The 23,987-nt window shown below is 38.8% G+C and overlaps 1 protein-coding gene across 4 annotated transcripts in view; it reads right to left on the bottom strand.

Moving 5' to 3' along the window:
* The window catches only part of PRELID2 (PRELI domain containing 2), a 65,847-nt gene that overhangs the window by 26,064 nt on the left and 15,796 nt on the right, over positions 1 to 23,987 (bottom strand). For all 4 annotated transcript variants that reach the window (XM_047865852.1, XM_047865861.1, XM_047865881.1 and 1 more), the window contains 3 exons: positions 23,401 to 23,474; positions 20,849 to 21,009; positions 5,361 to 5,466 (listed from right to left, as the gene is read on the bottom strand). In XM_047865852.1, the coding sequence (XP_047721808.1) occupies positions 5,361 to 5,466; positions 20,849 to 21,009; positions 23,401 to 23,474 (341 nt within the window). The remainder of the gene's footprint in view (positions 1 to 5,360; positions 5,467 to 20,848; positions 21,010 to 23,400; positions 23,475 to 23,987) is intronic.

A 23,987-nucleotide genomic window follows, 5' to 3' on the forward strand; every position in this document is an offset into this window, starting at 1 on the left:
AATACCATAATGTTTTGATGACTACAGCTTTGTAATATAGTTTGAAATCAGGGAGCACAATGCCTTCAGCTCCTTTCTCAAGAAGAAAGGCTATTTTGGGTCTTCTCTGATACCATAGAGATTTTAGGGCTGTTTATTCTATTTCTGTGAAAAATGCCACTGAACTTTTCTTTTGTAATATAAAGATATTTTCAAAACAAATAGCACAAAAACAAATCCATAGTCCATATTAAAACAGAAAAAAGGATATATCATTATAGTAAAAATGGCAGAAACACCAGCTAAACACACCCTCAAACCTGCATGGAAGTCCGGAATTTAGGCCAGGTGGAGTCTGGATAAAACCAGAGGCTGGCAGCTCTGAACAGAGCCATTCAAGACCTTTTCAACTACCAACATCATGGCCCCTCGTCCCTCTAGTCCATTCCAAGTCCTTCCACGGCAACTGAGTTCTGTGCTTCTACATTCCTCCATCCTTACTGTAAACCCCACAACTCCTTGCTCTGGCTCTATCAAGCACACCACATCTGGCCCCACACAAGTGGCTGCTTGAGGGCAGAGTGCGTGGATGTGGCAGTGTGGTATTCATTAACAGTACACTCTGGAGTCAGAGAGGTTTGGGTTCAAATCCCAAGTTCACTACCCACTAATTCTGTGACCTTGAGAAAACTGCTTTGTCATTTGGGACCTCAGTTTCCCCGTGAATGAAAGAGGAAGAAGAGTTCCTATGTAATAGACTTGTTTAGAAAAGTAATTAACGTAATGTGTGCCATGTGTAGGGCATGGCATCAAGTAAGCTCTTGTAAGTACCAGTTGTTATTTGAAAATCTTTCCCAACAATGATCATAGTGCTGAGCACTGACCACCACATGGGGTTCAATAATTCTCACCATCAGCAGATGTTTATTCGTTGCCTGCCAGGCCTTCCACCCTGAGCCAGAATCTGTGAAGTAAAGCTGTATAAGGCACAGCCTCCAATCTTATGAATTGTTTCATTCCTGCTTGTGTCTCCAGCACCTTACCCAATGCCTAGCACACAGGTGATACTCAAACTGTTTGTGGAACTACACTTCTGAGTTTAAAATCTATTGGGTGTTCATATGGGTTTGGAAAACAAACAAACATGCAACCATAAAAAGAAAGTATGAAAAGGAAGTATGTGAGTAGGTTTTTTTTTAATTCTTGAAAACAAAAATAACACCTTACATATATTTGACCTGTGTTCTTCAATCTACTGAAAGCTTTCAAACATAGTTTTCATACCTATCTTCGGGAATGCATTAAAGTTTCCATCTTGTTGACAAGTACATACAGGATCAGGGGAATAAAGTGATTTGTGCCACATTACAAAGATGAGCTTTAGTGGGCTATAAGTTCAGAACAGCTTCTATTTCAAAAGCATAGCTCTTGACTTGGCTACCAGGGGGCAATCTCCATTCTCCTGCCCACGTACTTCCATTCTCAGAGAAAAGGGAAGTCCGAGCAGTATATGAAAAGTCAGCATTTGTGTTAGAAGGGCCCCCAAATTGTATGTCACCTCAAAGTAGTGAAAGGAGGAGAGAAAAATAATTGCAAAAGCCACCAGAGGCACAGAAATACAAGTGACCTCACCTTGGGGGTTCATATCTAGGGCCAGCTTTTAATTTACAAACACAAAGATACTGAATTTGCAAGTGTCTCATTTTGCTTTTTCTAGAAAAAAATTGATATCAGATCCCACCTTTACCATCACTAAACAGTCTCAAGAATAAAGTCCTAAATAAACTCACCTAAAACACTCTCAGGATGACTTCCATCGAAGCCATTTATACAGGCTCAACTGTGAAGGTTTATCAGGAAGTCAGGCTGATACCGGAAAACATCCCCACTTGGCTAAAAGGTAAAAGACCATTTAGCACAAGTGGCTTCTAAGATTGAAAAGCTAACTCATTAAGCCTCTTAAAAAAAAAAAAAAAGAGGAAAGCCAGAAAAGGCAAAACCTCACAGGAAAAATATATTCTTACTTCTGAGCAAAAGCAAGAATAAGCAGGAATTACTTGGGTTTCTTACTTTAAAAATTTAAAGTCACTTCAGGTGCCTCGTGGCTCAGCTGGTTAAGCATCTGACTCTAGATTTCAGCTTGGGTCATAATCTCACGGTTCTTGAGTTCAAACCCTGCATCAGGCTTTGAGCTGGAAGTGTGGAGCTTGCTTGGGATTCTCTCTCTCTGTCTCTCTCTCTTTCTGTCTCTACCCCTGCCCAGGTCTCTTTCAAAGTAAGTAAATAAACTTAAAAAATTTAAATCCACTTGATGATTTCCAGATAATACTCATCAGAAACCAAATGAGATATAGCTGTGCATTCTATCTCCTTTCTACCCATTTCCACATGAATGTAGGAACACTGCCCAAGCTATGATAGGTTGAGGGGAATTGGAATTAAGATTCATAAAACCCCCTCTCTGCCATCAAGAACATACAATCTACTATGAGATCATGCCAGAAACCCTTGGGAGTATTTACCCATCCCACCACCCTTTTCCCTGGGACATGACTTCCCACCCAATCCAGTCACGACCTGGGATGAGCCATATTCGTAAAACCTGACGTCCACCCTCCTGGCTACGCTTGACCTATGAAATGCCAACAAGAGTACCTTCCAAAGAATTTGGAAATGAATGAAATAAGCAGACAATCTCTTGGTTGGCCAAAACTCTATACAAGATGTACACCTGCACTGTAGAGGCCCACATGATAAGAAAGAGAATACAACAGATGCATACTCTTACAGACAAGTGCTGAAGAAAGAATAGTATCTGGGTTCCTGGCATCTCTCAGTCCCAGGGCAGAACATTCTGAAGCCTGCCCACCTCACAGCCCTTGTACCCTTACAATGAATGAGCTAGCCTAAAGTAGTTTCTATTACTTATAACCAAAGAGTCCTAATAACTACAGAGAAAGTAAGACTACCACACAAATGCATCTGATACACAGCAAAGGTGCTGAGTGGGCAAACCATCTGCTTTGTTTATCTGAAAAATCTTGCAGAGTAAAGTGGCAAGGGGTAAGACTTGTAAAACATGGGGATGTGAGTTCAGACTCCACCTTTTGCTCTCCTTAAGACCTTGAGTAAATCCATTTAAAAGCCCATGCTTACCACAGAGCCTAGCAAAAAGCAGGTGCTCCACGTATACGTGTAAGAAAAAAGGCAGACAAGCAGCCACCCACATATTAGGTGCACTTAACTCTTCCAAGACATTTCTCATCGATAAAATGGGACTAATAATGTTCACTTTATGCATCGCACAGGATCAGAATATCCACAACCACTGTATGGTTAAAAGTCATTACAAGGTTCAGATTGATGGACAGGTCGAACATAAACCCATCTGAATTAATCAAGGACTATTTATTTATCTAAAGCAGGGGTTGGCAAACTATATAGCCCACAGGCCAAATCCAGTCCATCACCAGTGTTTGTGTGATCCACAAGAATAGTTTTCACAAATGAACATTTGCAATTTGATGGTAGGGAACACTAACTCTGAATCACAATTTAGCTAAACGTTATGTTCTCCCACAAAATGGAATCCCATTTTTCTGATCAGAAGAACTATATTACAAAAAAATTCAACTATTATTATATTTTTAATTTTGTAAATAAAAAAAATTGTGGAAACTTGTTTCTCTCTTGCTATAAAGCCCCAACATAATATCTCCAGTTTGCTTCTTGGCCCACAAAGCCTAACGTATTGACTATCTGGTTCTTTACAGAAAATTTTTCTCAATCTTGATCAAAAGAGTGTATGATACTCAGGGATATGGCAGTGAAATTATTTCTGTCATCAGACCCATTAATTTCACGGTGCAATTTTGCACAACATGTGGGTTTTTACACAGGCATACTTTGCAATATAGCAGAAAAACTTCCAATCATGTGTGAGTGAGTAAGGTCATATCAGACCTTCTAGAAGCCCAGCTATCCACTTCAAGCCCAGATTCAACAGGCTGGGCCAGTCTGGATATGTGCATTTCTGAGACAGGAATACACCATTAATCTTGACAGTATGTTTATGGAGTACAGTACAGTATCAAATGCTCATTCATCATCCTCAGCCTCCCAGACTAACACATCATGGTCCAGGCTCATTCTTGAACCTAGATCTGCAAAGCGAGAACAAAGGTTTGTTACCCAGATAATCTCTGGAGCCACAACAATATTCCTTCAGACCAGCCATTAAACCTATTATTCTACAAGACAAAACAAGGTAACATATGCATAGCATATGTCCTGAGTAAATCCAGGAAGTAAGTGATTATGCCCCTTATCACAATAACAACAACAACAATTTAAAAGTACAATATTATATATAAAACAAGTTAATAAAAATTAAATAATAATTTCTCAATACTTCAGAACACCTGTAATAAGCATATCATAATGCATAAGGAATAGACTTTACCCTAAAGACGTTTTGAAAATAATGCTGTGAAGGCAAGAAAATGAGACATATAAATTTCTCTATATAAGACAGATTAAAAATAGAATAGCTCTATTTATTTATTTTATTTTATTTTTACATTTATTCATTTTTGAGAGACAGAGAGAGACAGAGCACAACCGGGGGAGGGGCAGAGAGAGAGGGAGACACAGAATCCGAAGCAGGCTCCAGGCTCCCAGCTATCAGCACAGAGCCCAACGCGGGGCTTGAACTCACAAACCACAAGATCATGACATGAGCCAAAGTCGGATGCACAACCAACTGAGCCACTCAGGTGCCCCAAGAATAGCTCTATTTAAAACAGGGTACCAACCTTAGACTCTAAGGTGGTCTCTAAATCACCTTCATGGAACCCTAAACTCCCACAGAATTTGAAAAACACAAGAAGTGACAACCAGGAACTCAAGGTCTCTGTATCTTCTTCATCCATAATAACAGAACAACAAAAATAGCTACTTCAAAGGTTTGTATTAAATAATAAATAAAAATTCTTTTTACGGTGAGTAGTTCATAATAAGTGCTCAATAAATACTAGCTATTATCTTTTTCACTAAATGGGTGTCATTATACTGAATATACTGAAAATGTAATTACTCATTCTGATTATATCTCTTAGTTCTCCATATTATTACATATTCTTTACTGGCATAGTTTTAATTTAATGGGTCACAAATGGCATTTAAGTTTTACTTTGATTTGGATGTATGCAATAATTAGCAAAGATACTTATTTTTGCATCTATTTGTTTATTTTTTATTTGTTTGTTTATAAACTGTATTTTTTTCTCATCGTGTCTGCTCAGGAGCCTTATTCAATAACCCAACGGGAATCTTCATGATTTCTTAAAATAAATATTGGTTCAAAGTAAAAACAAGCTTACCCTCTGGGCTCCCTGTCTTAAGAATGTGCTGGCAAAAGTCTCCAAAATGCAGTTGAGAAAGCCAGCCCCTGTAATTGAAATTCTGCCTCTCTGAATGAACTCTGTCCTGTAAAAAAAAAAAAAAAAAAAAAATCATTGATGTCATTCTACATTTGGATATTTAAACTACAGAGATTTCCCAAAGCATTACCATTTAAAGTCAACACAAAACAATATTCATAATAATTCAATAACTGCCTGTTACAACAAAAGTTTTGTTAAAAAGAGATTTACAGTTTATATAAGCAATTGTTTTATTCAAGTTAAGAATATTTCATGTTGCTAAAAGAGTAAATTTTAATTTTCTCATCACACACAAAAATAATTGTGTGAGAGGTGATGGGTGCGTATTATGGTAATCATTTTGCAATACATACATATATAAAATTATGTTGTACACCTTACACTATGTTATATGCCAATTAAGCCAAGAGAAAAAAGAAAATATATATAGCTTCATTATTCTAAGTGTAACTACTGCAGAATATAGGATGTCTAGTCATAGCTAAGACTACATAATCCCATGATAAAATTGTGATAGTCAGGAGATCTGTACTCTATCTTTAAAATGTTGTTCTTCTTGGGGAGCCTGGGTGGCTCAGTCAGTTAAGTATCTGCCTTCAGTTCTGGTCATGATCTCATGGCTTGTGAGTTCAAGCCCCGCGTTGGGCTCTGTGCTGATGGCTCAGAGCCTAGAGCCTGCTTTTGACTCTGTCTCCCTATCTCTCTGTTCCTACCCTGTTCATGCTCTGTCTCTCCCTCTCTCTCAGGAATAAATACACATTTAAAAAAATATTTTTAATACATAAATAAAATGTTGTTCTTGACTCACAATAAACTTAACTAATTCCAATTAAAATATATGTATATATTATTATGAATATATATATATTCATTTCATGCTGCAAAATGGCCTTTTAAAATTGAGTCTGAGATAATTATCAGATGTAGGACTTTGGTTAGATTACTAAGACTCTCTTAACTCAGTTTCCTCATATGTAAAAATGGGAATATTCATAGTATCTTTCATTCACAACTATCTTGAGAAGTAAATATGAACTGTTCCTCAGACACAACAAGCCTTCATTAAATGTTAGCCACTATTACTACAGAGGGAGCAAGACAGACAGTAGAGACAGAGACTAGAAAGTCAGAAGCCTGAGATGACTTCTTTAAGCCTTGATTGGAGGGGAGGGGGGTTGAGATAAGGTGTGCCACTCTGCTATTTAGAGTTCTACCAATATTAAATTATCTCTATTTCATAAAACAGAGAACACTTGAGAGTGACATCAGAAAGATGGCAGAATTACCCCCAGGCCCTCACTCCCCCAAGGATGTTCCACCTTACTAATCTATGGACCAACTTGCCTTTGGGAGAACACTAGAACTAGTTAAGAGTTTGCAGGTGAGTACAAAGTCAAGAAGAGCCACATCAAAGTTATCATAACTCTTATTAGACCTTCTGTCTAATTCTCTAGTAGCAGTAGCCTCTACATGCAAATCGTGCAATCAGTAAAAAGAAGCCTTCAGATTCCTCTTTCTCTCTCTCCCTCCCTCTCCCCCCTCCCATACACACACACACACACACACACACACACACACACACACACACACACAACTATCCTAGCCAATGTGACATAAACAGCCTAGGCAAATAGTCTGTCTAGGCAAAGCAGCCTCCACCTCTTAGATTTAAGCCTATTTAAAATGATTTGTTCATGTAAAACTACATCCTAGCGACACTAATCTTTCCTGTCTTTATTCTAGATTAGTCAGAGTAGAATTTTACAGTGATTTTAATATTTAAAAATGAAAAGTTGAGCAGTCTTACACTCTTGGGAGAGATAAACTCTTCAGTCCTCAAGGCAAGTGTAGGTGAGGGATTAATAAAAGTCTCTCTTACATCATATTCTAACCAGTATTTCTTTCTGCTACTTTTGGGAGATGGAAGTGTGCAGAAAAGCACTCTCATGGTTTGCCCACATATCAAAGAATAACAGGGCAGTAAAGCAGGGTCATGCCCTACCATCACTGAAATGAGAGTTTATCCTAGTATATTTTAAGACTGCCAGAGAAGGAAATGTTGCACTTTCCCTCAATAATTCATTGACAAAGCACATCAGACATTTTCTTCCTACTACACATAGCTAACCTAAATCCCTCATGCTAGATAAGCCTTCTTTAAAGCTCTGTGCAAAACACAGCAGGTTATACAACAATATACAGATTAATTTCAGGTCTTTAAAAAGAAGAAGAAGAAGGAGAAGGAGAAAGAAAAAAAGATGGACGAATAGAAAGATGAGTGGACAGAGCTGAAATATGAAAAGAATCTCTGGACATTAGAATCATGGGTATTATCTCCTTATGTTCTTTTTAGTAATTTTCTATAATATATATTACTTGGCAATCACCCAAATAGTAAGGACTTGAAAATCATTTATATATAAACAAAAAGTTATTCTTTTAAAGGCTCTGTGCTCCCAAGAACCATTCTCAGCAAAAGTACATACTAACTTCTGATTTACCATTCACTTAAAATCTCATTAAGTCACCTCCTTGGCTTTCCCTTTCCAACACTATATAACCTCTGGTTTTTGTGCCTTTTGTTCTAAGATTTTCTACTGCCCCCAAACTTGTAGTGTTTGTTTCACTCAAGAGACATAAAGATGATTCAAGTTTTCCTACATCTATCTTTTATCTCTGTTAAGTCTAAAGAAAGGATTGCATCACACGATGTTATATATCCAGGGTCACTTTTACTCTTCAAAAACCATATAATAGAGTGTATTATGTACCAGACACTGTATTATCTTCTGAGGTTGTTACTTTTTTTTAATTTTTTAATGTTTATTTTTTGAGAGACAGAGTGTGAGCAGGGGAGGGGCAGAGAATGAGAGAGACACAGAATCCGAAGCAGGTTCCAGGCTTTGAGCTGTCATCACAGAGCCCAACACGGGGCTCAAACCCACAAACCATGAGATCAAGACCTGAGCCCAAGTTGGATGCTTAATGGACTGAGCCACCCAGGCGTCCCTGAAGTTGTTACTCTTAAAACATTTTCTCTCTTTTATATGTGAGGAAATTGTGTAAAGAGAAGATAAATAACTTGTTCAAGATCATGTAGCTTGGTTGCATGTAGATTCAGTATCCATTGCTTCAAAACCCCAGGCCTGCTCCTACATCCGTTAAAGACACCATCATCCTCCTAGTCTATGATATTAGAGGCCTCAGCGACATGGAAGTAAACTCCCTTTCTAATCAACCCAAGCATTTAATCAGTCACCAGACTGTACTTATTTTTCTTCTAACGTCTCTCAACAGTCCGTGTCATTCTCTCCCCTGCTACTGGGAATGCCAGGGGTTAGCATAGCAATTTTCTCTTTCCAGGACCACAACTGCCTCTCAGGGGGATCCCTGTCTCCAGCGTGGACTCTCTATAATCCACACTGCCTAAAGCCAGTTTCCTAAACACATGCTGATCTAGTCACTGGCTGTTCACTAAGTCACAGACAATAAACCCTGCATGCTCAGTTGAGATTCATCCATATTATTGCATGTAGCTGTCGTTTGTTCATTTTCATGGCTGCATAGTGTTCCGCTGTTTGAAAATACTCACAATTATTTGTCCATTCTACTGAAGATGAACATTTTATAATGCATCCAGGTACATATGTACACAAGTGCCTCTAGACTACCTAACAGCTGAATTTCTGGGTCTGTCTTTACTAGATGATGTCAACGGTTTTTCTAGATAGTTCTATTTGTACATTTTTTATTGCCTCAATGGCAACTTCAATGGCTAGCCCCTGGTGGAAAACCAATAGCGCATTAGGAACAAAAGCACGGACAGAAGGAAAGTGGGTGCAGAAGAGAAGGAAGCAAAAAAAATGGGCCAATTTATAGTTCATCTCAATACTTTTGTCAGGGAAATTGAATCAAGTATCTCAAGATTTCTACCTGCTGACATCAGTAAGGGGCAGCCCTCACCTGGCTAAGAGATAAGACACCCCAGTATCTGGAAAATTATGTTAAAAGAGGAGGCTCACTCACTCACGTGGTGCCTGTATCCAGGCCACATCTATTGCTTTGTCCACAGGCAGGCGTAAGTCAACACAGAAGACAATGGAATCATGACAGGTAAAGAACACCTCAAACTTAGGAACACCTTTGTGAAAGTGAATGGCGGTGTGTACAATCAGTCTCCTACTTTTAGGTCATTTAAAAATGTGTTTCCTTCTGGATTTGGGAAAATTAAAAAAAAAAAAGCTCAGAGGAAATATGGATAAATTAATTCCCAGAGCACGCAGCCACCAGCTCTGAATCCTCAAAATGGCAGTTTCCGGGAAAGCGAAAGCTCTTAATGAGATCCTGTCCTTGAGTTATTGACTGGTTAGGTATGGCAAATCTTGCCTAATTGTTTTCATGATGGGAATTTAATTAAAGTGTCTTGGAGGGGGAAAAAAGTTCCCAAAGATATTCCTGTTGTGATGACACCTCAGTTCTAATCATGGTGATTTTGGCATTCTCCTGTAACCACAGAGGGGTAGCCCAAAAGAAAGGCCGGGTGTGCAGGTCAGGTTGCCTGCTCTTGCCCCTGCTAAGCCCCTGGGTCTAGCAGTCACACAGAGAATACATGAAATCCACCAAGCCAGAACATGCAGTCTGTCCCACCCCATCTGACCAAGCCCATTTATGCCATAATGCTTCTGCAGAGAACCCATTCAATTTACAGAGATCTCAAGTGCTAAGCAGTTGTCAGCCTTCACATACACAAACACACACAAACACACACACACACACACACACACACACACACACACACACACACACACAGAAAAAGACAACAGAGATTAAGGGTGGAGCTCCTGGAGTCAGATTACCTGGATTCACATCTCATCTCTAACCTGCCTAATAGGCAAGTCCCTGATGCTCTGTGATGTGCAGTCTTCTCAGTAAAATGGGATTAATGACACCTATGACACAGGTTGTTCCAAAGGTGAATAAGGTCTTATGTGTCAAGCACTTGAGGTGATATGGGTAACCATTCAATAAATGTTAGTTAATAATACTAACCCCACTACTATGACTACTCCTACAACTACTAATGCCATTTAATACTACCATCATTATTATTACCATTTACACAAAGACAAAAACAGTGTCTGAGAAGTTAAATGCTCACAGCACAAATTCCAAGTATGGTCAATCCCCAAACCTTCGTACCTCATTAACTTCTAGGTGACACTCAATCACCCTAAACCACTTGGAAATGAATCTCTCCCTCCCCATTCTGGCATCCAAAGCCCTTCGGGCTCCAGAGCCCTCTCTTCTCACCAACCTCCTCCCCACCCTGCTATCACACATCACACATACACTCTGCACACCAGCCATGTGAAACCAAACACCCCACTAGCCTCTCTAACCCCCACTCCTAGAGCCCCCCCCCCCCCCGAGCTGCTCTAATGCCTCCTGGAAATGGGTTATTAGCAACAGCTCTCATTATTAACAGTGAGCTGCAGCAGGGAATACTATAATGCTAAGGAATAATCAAATGGTGGAATCTCAGGAGCCCGATAGCCTAGTGGAGGTACATATTTTAGGTCAGGGAGGCTCACTCTCTTAAAGCACAGTGTTTAAGAATTGATAACCAATTATAATAGGTAACACTTGTTAATAGCCTACTGTGGTAAAGCACTGTATTAAGTCCTTTATATACACACATTTCAGTTAATTCTCACAACAATCTTATGAGGTAATACAACCCCATATTACAGATAAAAAAAAAACTGAGGTCCAAAGATGCAAATTTGTAAAGTCTCATAAAAATAAGTGACAGAACCACTATTTAAATCCACACGGTTAACCTCAGATCCCATATCCCCACAATCCTACTACCTAGAAAAATGTCTATTCAGTGCAAGCTTACTGGCATCCTGAGTGGTGGGCAAAGTTTCAAAATCTGTAACAGTTTGTGAACCTGTCCAATCAGAGTCTTATCTTGGGATATCAGGCCTCCCAGTGCATCCCATTTGGTGCTGACTTCAAGGACACATCAGTCACACAATGCTCACCTCTCAGAAGGGCTCCCCACTTAGTTAAATGATCTGACATCACTGGTTTTGAAGTTCTCAAACATTTAAAACAAGGAACCCTGAATTTTCGTTTTGCATGGCCTTGCAAATTATGTAGCCATTCCTGATCCCAATTCCAAAGTAGGTCTATACAACACTGCCAACTGCCATGCCCTTGGGGAGTTTTCTGAGATGCTTAGAAATGCACGCTTCAGCTTAGCAATATGTAACCTAATAAATGCCTCAAACACATACAAACCCTTAGACTCATATATCTACTTCTAAAAATATGTCCTAAGCAAATAATCTTAGTTGAGGGCTTAGAGCAGCCTATAAAGATATTCCTCATATCATTATTTATAACAGCAAATAACGAGAAATAATGCAAATGCCCAACACAGACACTTAATGTCTTAATGAAACACACTAGAATAATTTTATCCAACGAATACATCTAAACAACCATAGAAAGTCATTTTAAAATGACACATTTAATAAGGAAAGACAGTCCCAAATGTAATTTTAAATTAATGTAAAAGTCAGAATACTATGTACAATAGGATTCCATGTTTGCAAAAGTGATTTTTCTGCAGAATGAGTAAATAAACTGTAGCAACTACAGTATGCTACCCAACAGTGGGAAAACAAGTACTGATACACCCGGATGAGGCTCCCAGACACAAGATTTAGCAAAAGAAAACTGATACAACAGAGTACGGAGTCCATTCCACATGAAGACCAACAACAGGCAGCATTAAGCCATAAGGATGGAGGTCAGAATACTGGCTCCCTTTGGAGCCGCCAACTACTAGAAAGCACACACCTGAAGAGGGCATGAACATAATCTGTTTTTTCTTACATGTACTTTGCAACTGTCCTACAATGAGAGGAAATACATGTAGAAAACAAACAGGAAAGATTATTTTAATGTATGATAATAAAGGACAACTGGAGAAAGACTCACCCAAACTAGACCTATATGAGGGGCCAGGTTTTCCTACCTTCAGACAAGAGTCTATTGAGTCATCTTCGAGCAGAGGGATATTACCCCATAAATTACCCGCTAAATTCCTCCCAATTCTCCAACCCTCTTGAGGTCAGGCACATAGAGTGGAGCTGCCTCGACCTCCTGCACAGAAAAGGTCTCAAAATGTAGCTGTTTAAATGCAGACCAGGAAACTGAACTCAACCTGGCTTTTTTATTCTCTATCTCCTTGCCTAGCTACCACTATTATCCTTGATTGGAAAGACAACAACCAAGCTCCCAGGTGTCAGTTCTCAACCCCATGTAGGAGGCACACCCTGAGACCAGGCAGATGGGCATCAGATTCCTGGTGTGCTGTCTTAAGACCTTTAGGTTGTTCTGCGGGATATCCATGCATGTGATAAAATACTGTCATTTTTAATACTCAACCTATTTATTTACTACAGATGTAAGTGCTGCAAGAAAGAAAATCTGATCAGCACCTCTAATCCAAAACAGGAAACAATGCGACACAATTTTGACACTAAACAGAGTCACTGAAGTCTCCCTTCTTCCTCCCTTCCTTCCACTAACAACACCTTCCTTGCATGAATTCAAGAAGGCCCTCAACTGAATTTTGTTCAAGAGGGTGTTTCTGGTAAAAAGTGTTTACCTGTTTGCTGAAGGGCCAGATTATCAACTGGTCATGCTATACAAAACTGACAGGTTTCAGCAGTATGTTTGCAGGATACTGACTAGTTACCAGGGGCTCCCAAATCTAAGTGCATGACAGAGTCACCTGAAGAACTTAAGAACCATTGATTCCCAAGAGACAGCCCCAGGCCTACACAACTAGAGCCAACACAATGAATCTACATGTTTAACCTTCCCCCTGAATCCTGCACCGATACACAGCCCAAACCAAAGGGCAAGGAGGATGAGAATAAAAAGTCAAAAGGCACCGACTAAGGTATTTCAAAAGTTCTTACTCATAAATGGCATTGGATGCTCCCCTAGCCCAACATCCTTGTTTCCGATTCAATCACCACCTCTATTTCAATAAAACAGCTTATTCTGCTTTTCAAAGTTAGTACCTTTAAGGGGCCCCCTCCCTTTGAAAACAGCATTTACTCACCATTAGTTCCAACAACTTTCATTGTCTACTGCCTTATACCCTCCAAGTATAGAGCATTCCCCTTTATTGTCTTATTAAATCTTCACATTATGAGGGAGTTCAGGTCAGCTTTGTCCCTTTTCCCAGAGTCAAACTGTATATATAAGTGATCAAGCAGCAAAAATCAGAAGCAAGGTCTCCTATTAACAGTTCAAGATTTCCTCTACGTTGAATCCCTACCAAATCATATTGGACGTTCCCACTTTGCACTTGCCCCTCCTGACAATTCCATCCCTTTTCACTTCCCTCAACCCCATTTCAGCCCATAAGAAGCAAGACCTGCCATTCAGTGAACAAATAACACAGAGCACTGTCTGCAAGCAGCTGAGCACTGACCTACAGTGTCCTCAGGATCCTAGTATACACAGGATGAGGAGGGTATCCTCAGTATACAACAGGATAGGGAGGCAGAGAAGACTCCAGCTATGTAAACACAAATATAAAAAGCACATGAGTACCTTTTCCAGGGCAGTGTAACTGAGCCAAAAATCAGATTCCTGCCCAGATGTCATATTTACACAGAAAAGGCCCTGTTGCTCAGTTTCTGCAACTGGCAGTGCATTCTGGTAATTGTCTGATCACCCACTGGTGCCCTGGAAATTAAGGCCAATATGAGCATAGGGAGTCATGTTTTGGGATGAATACGGTGGTATTTATCCAGGCTATTTGATAACTATACCCTCAAGCCCTTTACTGTTAGGAATGGAGCTTAGAAATAATTCCTAAGTAAAGTTAACAAAGCCAGAATATTTTAATACTTCAGTGAAAGCAAGTTTGAAGGCCAACCAAAAAGGCTGGTGCCCAACACACAGAAATCACCAAACTGTCAAATCTGCTACTAGGAAAAAAAAAAGCAAGGAAAAAATGGATACACACACACACACACACACACACACACACACACACACAAAATGCCCAACAATCAGCCCCTCAAAACATGCAACTTACACTATTTGTGATTCACCAGATGAACACTCAAGACTTCAGATGTTCTAACGCAGAAATTGAAAATAAAAAGTACAAAATGTTTTACATCTTATTAGAATGAAGAATATTCATGTGTGTAACTTCAATTATAATGAAAATTTTATGAACTAAAAACAGCTGCTCATCTCATTAATTTAATCTGGGTGTAAAGTCTGATTTGGGCATTTTTGTTCCTTTTACTACATTCCAGGAAGAACTTCTTTGATATTTCATAAATGTTTGTTGGATATATCCAATGTTATTAGCCCACGCTCTCCTAGACTGCCCATTTTAAATCTCAGAAATAAGGTTTATAAGCATCAGTGAATAAGCAAAAGCTAGATGGGTAAAGATACGGGCCACTAACATACTCAACGCTGAGCATGAGAGAATGGTCTGGTTCATCTAAAGCAAAAACAAACCCAGCTTGGCAACATCATCAACAGAGTGAGTCTCCACTGATGATAAGAACTAATACCTTGTTTCAAGATAACAGAAAAGTTATGACTTACCCCCGAACTCATACAGTTATGGTGAAAGAGCAAAGCCCAAGAAAATACTTTTACAAGGTAACTGTCTTTTTAGAATTGCTTGGATAAAGTAAATGTCCATCATTAAAGCCAAATCAAATGTGTATCCATTATATTCCCACATAGTACTGTAAAAATCAATTAGAAGGTAAAGAATCAGAAACCGCTGAATAGATATATTTTTGAAAATAGGACCAAACACAAAATAGTAAGAAATTAATAAGTTTATCTTCAAATGTAAGGTTTACGCAAGAGGAAAGCATGCCTCTCCCAGTGAGGAGCTCACAGCCCCAGAGCTGGTGTGCTTGAAGAAACGTGAAATCACAATGTAGCTCTTGCCCAAGAAGGTGCCACAAACTGCAGAGACATCAGCGGGAAGCCAAAACTGGATCTATCTGAGGAAACATTGATCAAGGCTTCTTGATCTTAAAAAAAAAAAAATGCCCATATTTCATTTTCTGGGTACAGTGGCTAGCCATTGTTCTCACATTCCGTGGCAAAGAATGGGAAAGAAAGTAATAATGTGTCCTTCTTTCTTTGATGTCCCCCCAAGACTACCCACTCATTTAGAATGTCTGCCTAAAATGCCTTGCTTAAATCCATGTCAAGAGCTAAGAAAACAAGTATCCTAAAGTCTAGATCACAACTATCATCACATCATCTCCTGCTCAGAAACCTTCATGTGGCTGCTGGTTACTGAATGGACAAGATCCCTCCTGCATAACCTGGGATCCAAAGCACTCTACAGTTTGATGTAAATCAATCCTTTATAAACATCCATATTCCTACCTCCCCACTTTGCTTGAGGTGGGATCCATGATACCTGGACTCACACCTTGGTGGCAACTTACTTTCATCGTGGGTAAGTTCTTTAACCTGAGCTTTAAAACACTGCAGGGGAAGGATCTAGCTTTGACCTTGACACAGTAGGTATCAATAAATATTGGCCTACTGTCTCAAAAATGTAAAAGAGAGTGTTTGGGACAGGACAAGAACATAACAAAGCAAAGAAAGAAGAAAAAAGTATAATTGGTCAAGCTTTTTTATGTAGCAATCTGATAATATGTATCAAAATATAACATTTGGCCCAGAAATCCAATTTTGCTCTATCTACCTTAAAAGGTTATTGAGTAAGTACAGAAATAGGTAATTATAGGGACTTCATCACAGCATTATTTGTAACAACAAAAATATTGAGAAACAATCTAAATGCCAACAAGGGGGCTGGCTAGGTGGCTGAGTCAGTTAAGCATCAGACTTGATTTCAGCTCAGGTCATGATCTCATGGTTTGTGGGATCAAGCCCCACAGCAGGCTCTGCACCAAAAGCACAGAGACTGCTTGAGATTCTCTCTCTCTCTCTCTCTCTCTCTCTCTCTCTCTCTCTCTCTCTCCGTCTCTTTCAAAATAAATAACTTAAAAATAAATAAATAAATAAATAAATAAATAAATAAAATGCCAATTAGGAATGAACAAAAAAAAATTATGTAAGCAGACACTATTGTTAGGTAATGAAAACTTTTTTCCCCAAAACTGTTTAGTATTTTTAACAAGATGTATATATCACATTTTCTAGGATCAGAGCATTTAAAAATAATTTTTAAAAAAGACACAAAGGAAAGAAGTCCTGAAGAATGTTTTCCTTGGATTCTCAGAGCCCATTATCAGTTTATGGATCATTGATAAAGGTTCAGATCAGAGTAGCCAATAGTCTGGATATTTGAGAAAAGAGAGGCTAAAACGAGACAGATGAAAGACTTTTGTTTTCTACATAAAATCAGACAATTCTGTCCTTTTACTACTCCCATGAACAAAAAAACAAAAAACAAAAAAACTCCTCTATTCTCTGGCCACAGCTTTTATACTTAATCTCAAACATCTATGTTTATGTGAAGCTCTTGCCTTGGGGAAGGCTGAGGAAAACAAACTATGGGGTAGTTCCAGGCAAACCCACCCCAGATGCTAATAAGATGTGGCATTCACACTCATTCAGTGTGGGGCTGGAGGATTTTAGAATTATCACTCAAGGACCAAAATTATGAGGAACAGTAACGATTTGCACAAGTGATGGGGCTGCGGAATGGATTTGAGATTTGGGAGTTCTAGTTATTTGAACTTGAGAGTCTTACTATTTCCATGAAAATGACAAGTGAACAAAAACTTCAAATCATACAGAATAACAAAAAACAGTAAATTATCCTCTGAAATCAGAGCTCACAGCAATAATCACTATTAACACCTGGTGCGTGTTATATTTTGCTTTTGTTTTTAAACTTATCTCAAAGAAATTATTTCTCACCCATTATATTGACAAAAAAATTTTAAAGGTATGTTAACTTTTGGCTATAGGGAAATGACCTCTCACCATAAACTTCACCCTTTTAAAGTGTATAGCTCATTGTTTTTGGTTTATTCAAAGTCATGCAACCCATCAACCATCAACACTAGTTCTGGAATATTCTCATCACCCCAAAAAGAAACTCCACACCCATTAGCAGTCACTGCTCTTTTCCTCCTTGCCCATGGCAACCATTAATCTATTTTCCATCCTGTGGATTTACCAATTCTGCAAATTTCAAATAAAATGACTCCTACAATATGTAGCCTTTTGTAACTGGCTTCTTCCACTTAGCATAATGTTTTCAAGCTTCACCCAAGTTATAGCATGGGTGAGAATTTCTTTCATTTTTATGGCTGAATAATATTCCATGTGTAAGTATACCACAATTGGTTATATAGTCATCAAGTGATAGACATTTGGTTTCCACATTCTGCCTATTATGAATAATGGTGCTATAAACACTCCTGTGTAAGTTTTTGTGTTTTCACAAAACACGTATGTTTTCAATATTGTACAGAATTGCTGGGTCAAGTGGTAACTGTTTCTTTTCTGAGGCACTGAAAAACTGGTTTCCATAACAGCTGTACCACTCACATCCCTATCAGTGCTGTGTAGGGCTCCGCTTTCTCCCCACCCTTTCCAACACTTGTTACCATGTGTCTTCTTTATTATAGCCATCCTAGCCATCAAGCCACACTTGAAGTGGTATCTCATTGTGATTGTGATTTGCACTTCTGGATGAATAATGATGTTGAGCATCTTTTGATGCACCTGTTGACCACCAACCTACGTTTCTGGAGGAGTATCTACTCAAACTTTTTGCCCATGTTTTAGTTAGACTTTTTTAAGATTCAAGTATAATTAACATACAGTGTTACATTAGTTTCAGGTGTACAATATGATTCAACAATTCTATATGTTACTCAGTGCTCATCACAATAAGTATACACTCTCATGTATTATGGATATATATATTATCGGATATATGGTTTACCAGTATCTTCTCCCATTCTCTGGAGTGTTTTTTGACCTTCTTGACAGTCCTTTGAAGCACAAAAGTTTTTAATTTTGATGTCAATTTCACCTATTTTGTCTTTTGTTGCTTGGACTGTGGGGTCACATCTAAGAAATCACTACCGGGGCGCCTGGGTGGCTCAGTCGGTTAAGCATCCGACTTCAGCTCAGGTCACGATCTCGCGGTATGTGAGTTCAAGCCCTGCGTCGGGCTCTGTGCTGACTGCTCAGAGCCTGGAGCCTGTTTCAGATTCTGTGTCTTCCTCTCTCTCTGACCCTCCCCCATTCATGCTCTGTCTCTCTCTGTCTCAAAAATAAATAAACGTTAAAAAAAATTTTTTTTAAAAATAAGAAATCACTACCTAATCCAAGATCATAAACATTTTTGCCTATGTTTTCTCCTAAAAGTTTTATAGTCTTAACTCTCATTTAGGTCTTTGATCCATTTTGAATTAACTTTGTATTTTTTGTGAGACAGAAATCCAACTTAATGCTTTCGTTTGTGGATATCCAGTTGTGACAGCACCAATTTTTGAGGAGAATATTCTTTCCTCATGGAAAAGTCTTGGCATATAGCTTTTTAAAATCCTCCTTAAAGGTTCTATAGCTTGATGGTGGTCCTGGTTCCACAACTGTGTCAAAACTCTTTGAAATGTACATTTAGAACAATAAAATTATTGTATGTAAATAACACTCAATAAACCTAACAACTTTCACATATAGGACAAACAAGGGATCACATGCTTCACAAATACTATACTATCTGTAATAAAGACAAACTGGAAACCATCTGAACCTCTATCAAAAAAATATTTAAACAGATGTAGAACAATCACAGGATTGAATACCATGCAACAGTACAAAGGAATAAGCTAGGTTTTATATATATTAAATGGATCAAGTTCTGTTAAGCAAAAAAGATTAGTGTACAATGGCTGACACGGAATGAAAGCAACTATGTAAAAAAAAGACATACAAAACCAGGCTATACAGGCTCTGTGAATATACGTGTAGTACCTAATGGTATCTCTTAAAAGTCTGGAAGAATACTTAGCACACTGATAACACTCGCTGCCTTTGGAGAGAACAAACAGGCCCCAAGACTGAGCAGGGTGATCAGAAAGGAGTTGACAAAAATGAAGTATTGGGACCTCATCAAAATAAAAATCTTCTGCACAGCGAAGGAAACAATCAGCAAAACTAAAAGGCAATCGACAGAATGGGAGAAGATATTGGCAAATAACATATCAGATAAAGGGTTAGTATCCAAAATCTATAAAGAATTTATCAAACTCAACACCCAAAAAACAAATCATCTAGTGAAGAAATGGGCAAAAGACATGAATAGACACTTCTCCAAAGAAGACATGCAGATGGCCAAATGACATGTGAAAAAGTGCTCAACATCACTCATCATCTGGGAAATACAAATCAAAACCACAATGAGGTACCACCTGACACCTGTCAGAATGGCTAACATTAACAACTCAGGCAACAACAGATGTTGGCAAGGATGCAGAGAAAGAGAACCTCTTTTGCACTGCTGGTGGGAATGCAAGCTGGTGCAACCACTCTAGAAAACAGTATGGAGGTTCCTCAAAAAGTTAAAAATAAAACTACCCCATGACCCAGCAACTGCACTACTAGGCATTTATCCAAGGGATACAGTGTACTGTTTTGAAGGGACACATGCACCCCCATGTTTTTAACAACACTATCAACAACAGCCAAAGTATGGAAAGAGCCCAAATGTCCATCGATGGATGAATGGTTAAAGATGTGGTATATATATACAATGGAGTATTACTCAGCAATCAAAAAGAATGAAATCTTGCCATTTGCAACTATGTGGATGGAACTAAAGGGTATTATGCTAAGCAAAATTAGTCAGAGAAAGACAAATATCATATGGCTTTACTCCTATGAGGACTTTAAGATACAAAACAGATGAACATAAGGGAAGGGAAGCAAAAATAAAAACACAGACGGGGACAAAACATAAGAGACTTTTAAATATAGAGAACAAACAGAGGGTTACTGGAGGGGTTGTGGGAGGGCTAATGGGTAAAGGGCTTAAGGAATATTCTCCTGAAATCATTGTTGCACCATGTGCTAACTAATTGGAAGTAAATTATAAAAAATAAATTATAGAGGAAAAAAAAAGGCAAGGAGTTGAACGCTGCTATTTTCCCCCATAGAGAAATCTACTTATTAACTACTTGTGTGATTACAGATTAATAATGTGTAACTTATGTAGTTGTAAACAGAGGTTGTAAGTATGCAATCAAAACTTTTTAATGTATGAGCTCATATGTGCATCCCTGCACCCAATACACACACACACACACACACACACACACACACACACACACACACACAGGGGGTCTTACCAGTTTGGATTTTCCACACTTTCCCGGAAGACAGACTCTTCCTTCATGGATGCATACTGTGTCCATGTAAGGCAGTGACTCCGTATAGCCATGTTTCTTTCCTGAGGATTGAGCCACGATTCCTCTTCCAACTGGATACTAGGTACCTTTAAAATGCTCACCTGTCCAACAGAGAGTGGGTGGCTTTCTCAAATGAGGAAGGCTACAGAAGGATGGAGTCCAGAGTTGCCTTTAGTCTTGGATAATTAAGAGGACAAGTGATCCTGATATACAAATGATGGCTCACCAATGGCTGTGACTTCTTGATAATCAAACATACCATGACCTTACTAAATGCTGGTGAGGACATGCAAATGACCCAGGATTTATGCGAGCTGTACAGTCTCTGGCCTGATTTCCCTAACTGCTAAACACTAAGCAAATTATCAGCCTCCTTCGTGTCTCCTCCAGGGCTGGTTATGGCCTTCTTAAATTGATGGACACTAATTGGGCCCACTTATGGGCTCACATGCAAGACAATATCAGATAAAATATTTTCTTCATTTTAAACTCTGTCCAATACCTTGAAATGTATGTTTTCTGAGGTGGAGGAGACATGGGAAACTACAAAGGCAGCACTGTACAAGTCAGAGGTGTCCTTAAATTATTTAAGAATTGAGATACAAGACAAAGTTGAATGTCTTTTTAAATAATAGATTCAAAGGGTGTATATAGGGCAAAGGCAGGGTATACACCCTGTAGAAAAAGCCAGTCATAATTTGTTGTATTCACTGCAACACATTTTAGCATCTGGAAAATAAAGTTCTTTTTCACTGTCATATCAGCCTTCTTTCCTCCAAAGAATATGACAGAATCTTAATCCAGGATAAGGAAGTGATAGAAGCCATCACTCTTTCTAATACAGCAAACAAGCACAGCAATATCATCTGCAAGCTAACTGGCTTCTACATCACCAAAGCAATCACTTCTGGGTAGAAATAATGATCTGAGACATTTTAAGAATTGCACATCAAGATGTTCTCCTCTTGGGGCGCCTGGGTGGCTTGGTCGGTTAAGCGTCCGACTTCAGCTCAGGTCATGATCTCACGGTCCGTGAGTTCGAGCCCCGCGTCGGGCTCTGTGCTGACAGCTCAGAGCCTGGAGCCTGTTTCAGATTCTGTGTCTCCCTCTCTCTCTGCCCCTCCCCTGTTCATGCTCTGTCTCTCTCTGTGTCAAAAATAAATAAACATTAAAAAAAAAAAAGATGTTCTCCTCTTATTTCCTAATGATTCAAAAAGGACTCTTGTCAATAATCCCTCCATGATTCAAGCAATGTTATTAAAAATTCCCACTTACCTCTGCCAACAATCACCAGAGTGCTTAAGGATTTCAAAGAGAGAAAACAACTTGCTATCATGAAGATTTCAACATCACCACCATTACTTTACAGAAATACACACAAAAAGACTTACAGAGAGCACTGAGAAGATTATAGTCCCTGAAATAACTGTATTCTCTGACAGTGACATAGAATCTGAAGCTTTTATCTTCCTTGCTGAAGATGAGACTAAATATTTACCATCTGTTTACTTCTGATCATTCTTATCTAAGAGTCTTATCTAACCACAGACAGATGAGAAAACATGGTCACTTCCTGCAAAATGTCCAAGACATCTTTAAAATAATTGTAGACCCTCTGGAAAACAGTGTAGAGATTCCTCAAAAAATTAAAAATAGGCCTACCCTATGACCCAGCAATAGCACTGCTAGGAATTTACCCAAGGGATACAGGAGTGCTGATACATAGGGGCACTTGTACCCCAATGTTTATAGCAGCACTCTCAACAATAGCCAAATTATGGAAAGAGCCTAAGTGTCCATCAACTGATGAATGGATAAAGAAATTGTGGTTTATATACACAGTGGAGTACTACGTGGCAATGAGAAAGAACGAAATATGGCCCTTTGTAGCAACATGGATGGAACTGGAGAGTGTGATGCTAAGTGAAATAAGCCATACAGAGAAAGACAGATACCATATGTTTTCACTCTTATGTGGATCCTGGGAAACTTAACAGAAACCCATGGGGGAGGAGAAGAAAAAAAAAAAAAAAGAGGTTAGAGTGGGAGAGAGCCAAAGCATAAGAGACTCTTAAAAACTGAGAACAAACTGAGGGTTGATGGGGGTGGGAGGGAGGGGAGGGTGGGTGATGGGTAGTAAAGAGGGCACCTGTTGGGATGAGCACTGGGTGTTGTATGGAAACCAATTTGACAATAAATTTCATATATTGAAAAAAAATATAAAATAAAATAATTGTAGACCATCTCTATGTCCACTAAGAGCCCTCCACAAAAGAGAAGCAGAAACAGGAGGGGGTAAAAAAACTATCTCCCGTGGCATCTGCCAAAACTGAGGTTAGATATGAGAGTGCTTTCTTCCTCTGAGGAGCTGTGAGGTCCAACTGGGAAAGTTCTAACACGCCTGGACATCAGAAAATGCCATCTCTTTCCAGGACTGTGTGAAAATCACCCAGTGTCACACCAAATCTGATTAAATTTTAAAATGAATTTACCTTCCTTAAAATTTCTGGAACCACATTCTGACAGACTGCAATCCTCTTTCTATAGATGATCCCTGTTGACACATCTAGAAACAGAAAATTTTTACACTCAAAAAATGTTTTAAGGATATGTACTCCTATCCTAATGTCAACAAAACTTTTCATTTTGATGTCAGTTTTCTCTATGTAGAATTCCTAGAGAAAAATGTTTAACTCAAAACTCAGTTTCCCTGACCACTTTTCTGGGCCAAATCATTCCAAATACACTTATCTGTAATCAAGTAATAAGGGTGAGGCAGCTACTCACTCTGCATGCTCTAAAGTCAGAGAGAAAGAATCACAAACTGTTCACTGCTCTGGATTATCAATGTCAACACTCCAATGACAAGGTCCAATGAGACCTCTGCTCAAATCCAATACAGATGTTTTCACAAGAATATGGAGAATCTGATTCTGCCACATTCTGCACCAAACATGTTTTCAAGCACAGATTTCTAGGTACACAATGTAAACCTACAATTAATTATATTAGCCAAAGTCTTCACTCATAAAGAAACAGATTCCCTGTGACTGGCACTACTCTGTTTTGGAACAGAGTT

This window comes from Prionailurus viverrinus, chromosome A1 (assembly GCF_022837055.1).
Source record: "Prionailurus viverrinus isolate Anna chromosome A1, UM_Priviv_1.0, whole genome shotgun sequence".
Taxonomy (NCBI): domain Eukaryota; kingdom Metazoa; phylum Chordata; class Mammalia; order Carnivora; family Felidae; genus Prionailurus; species Prionailurus viverrinus.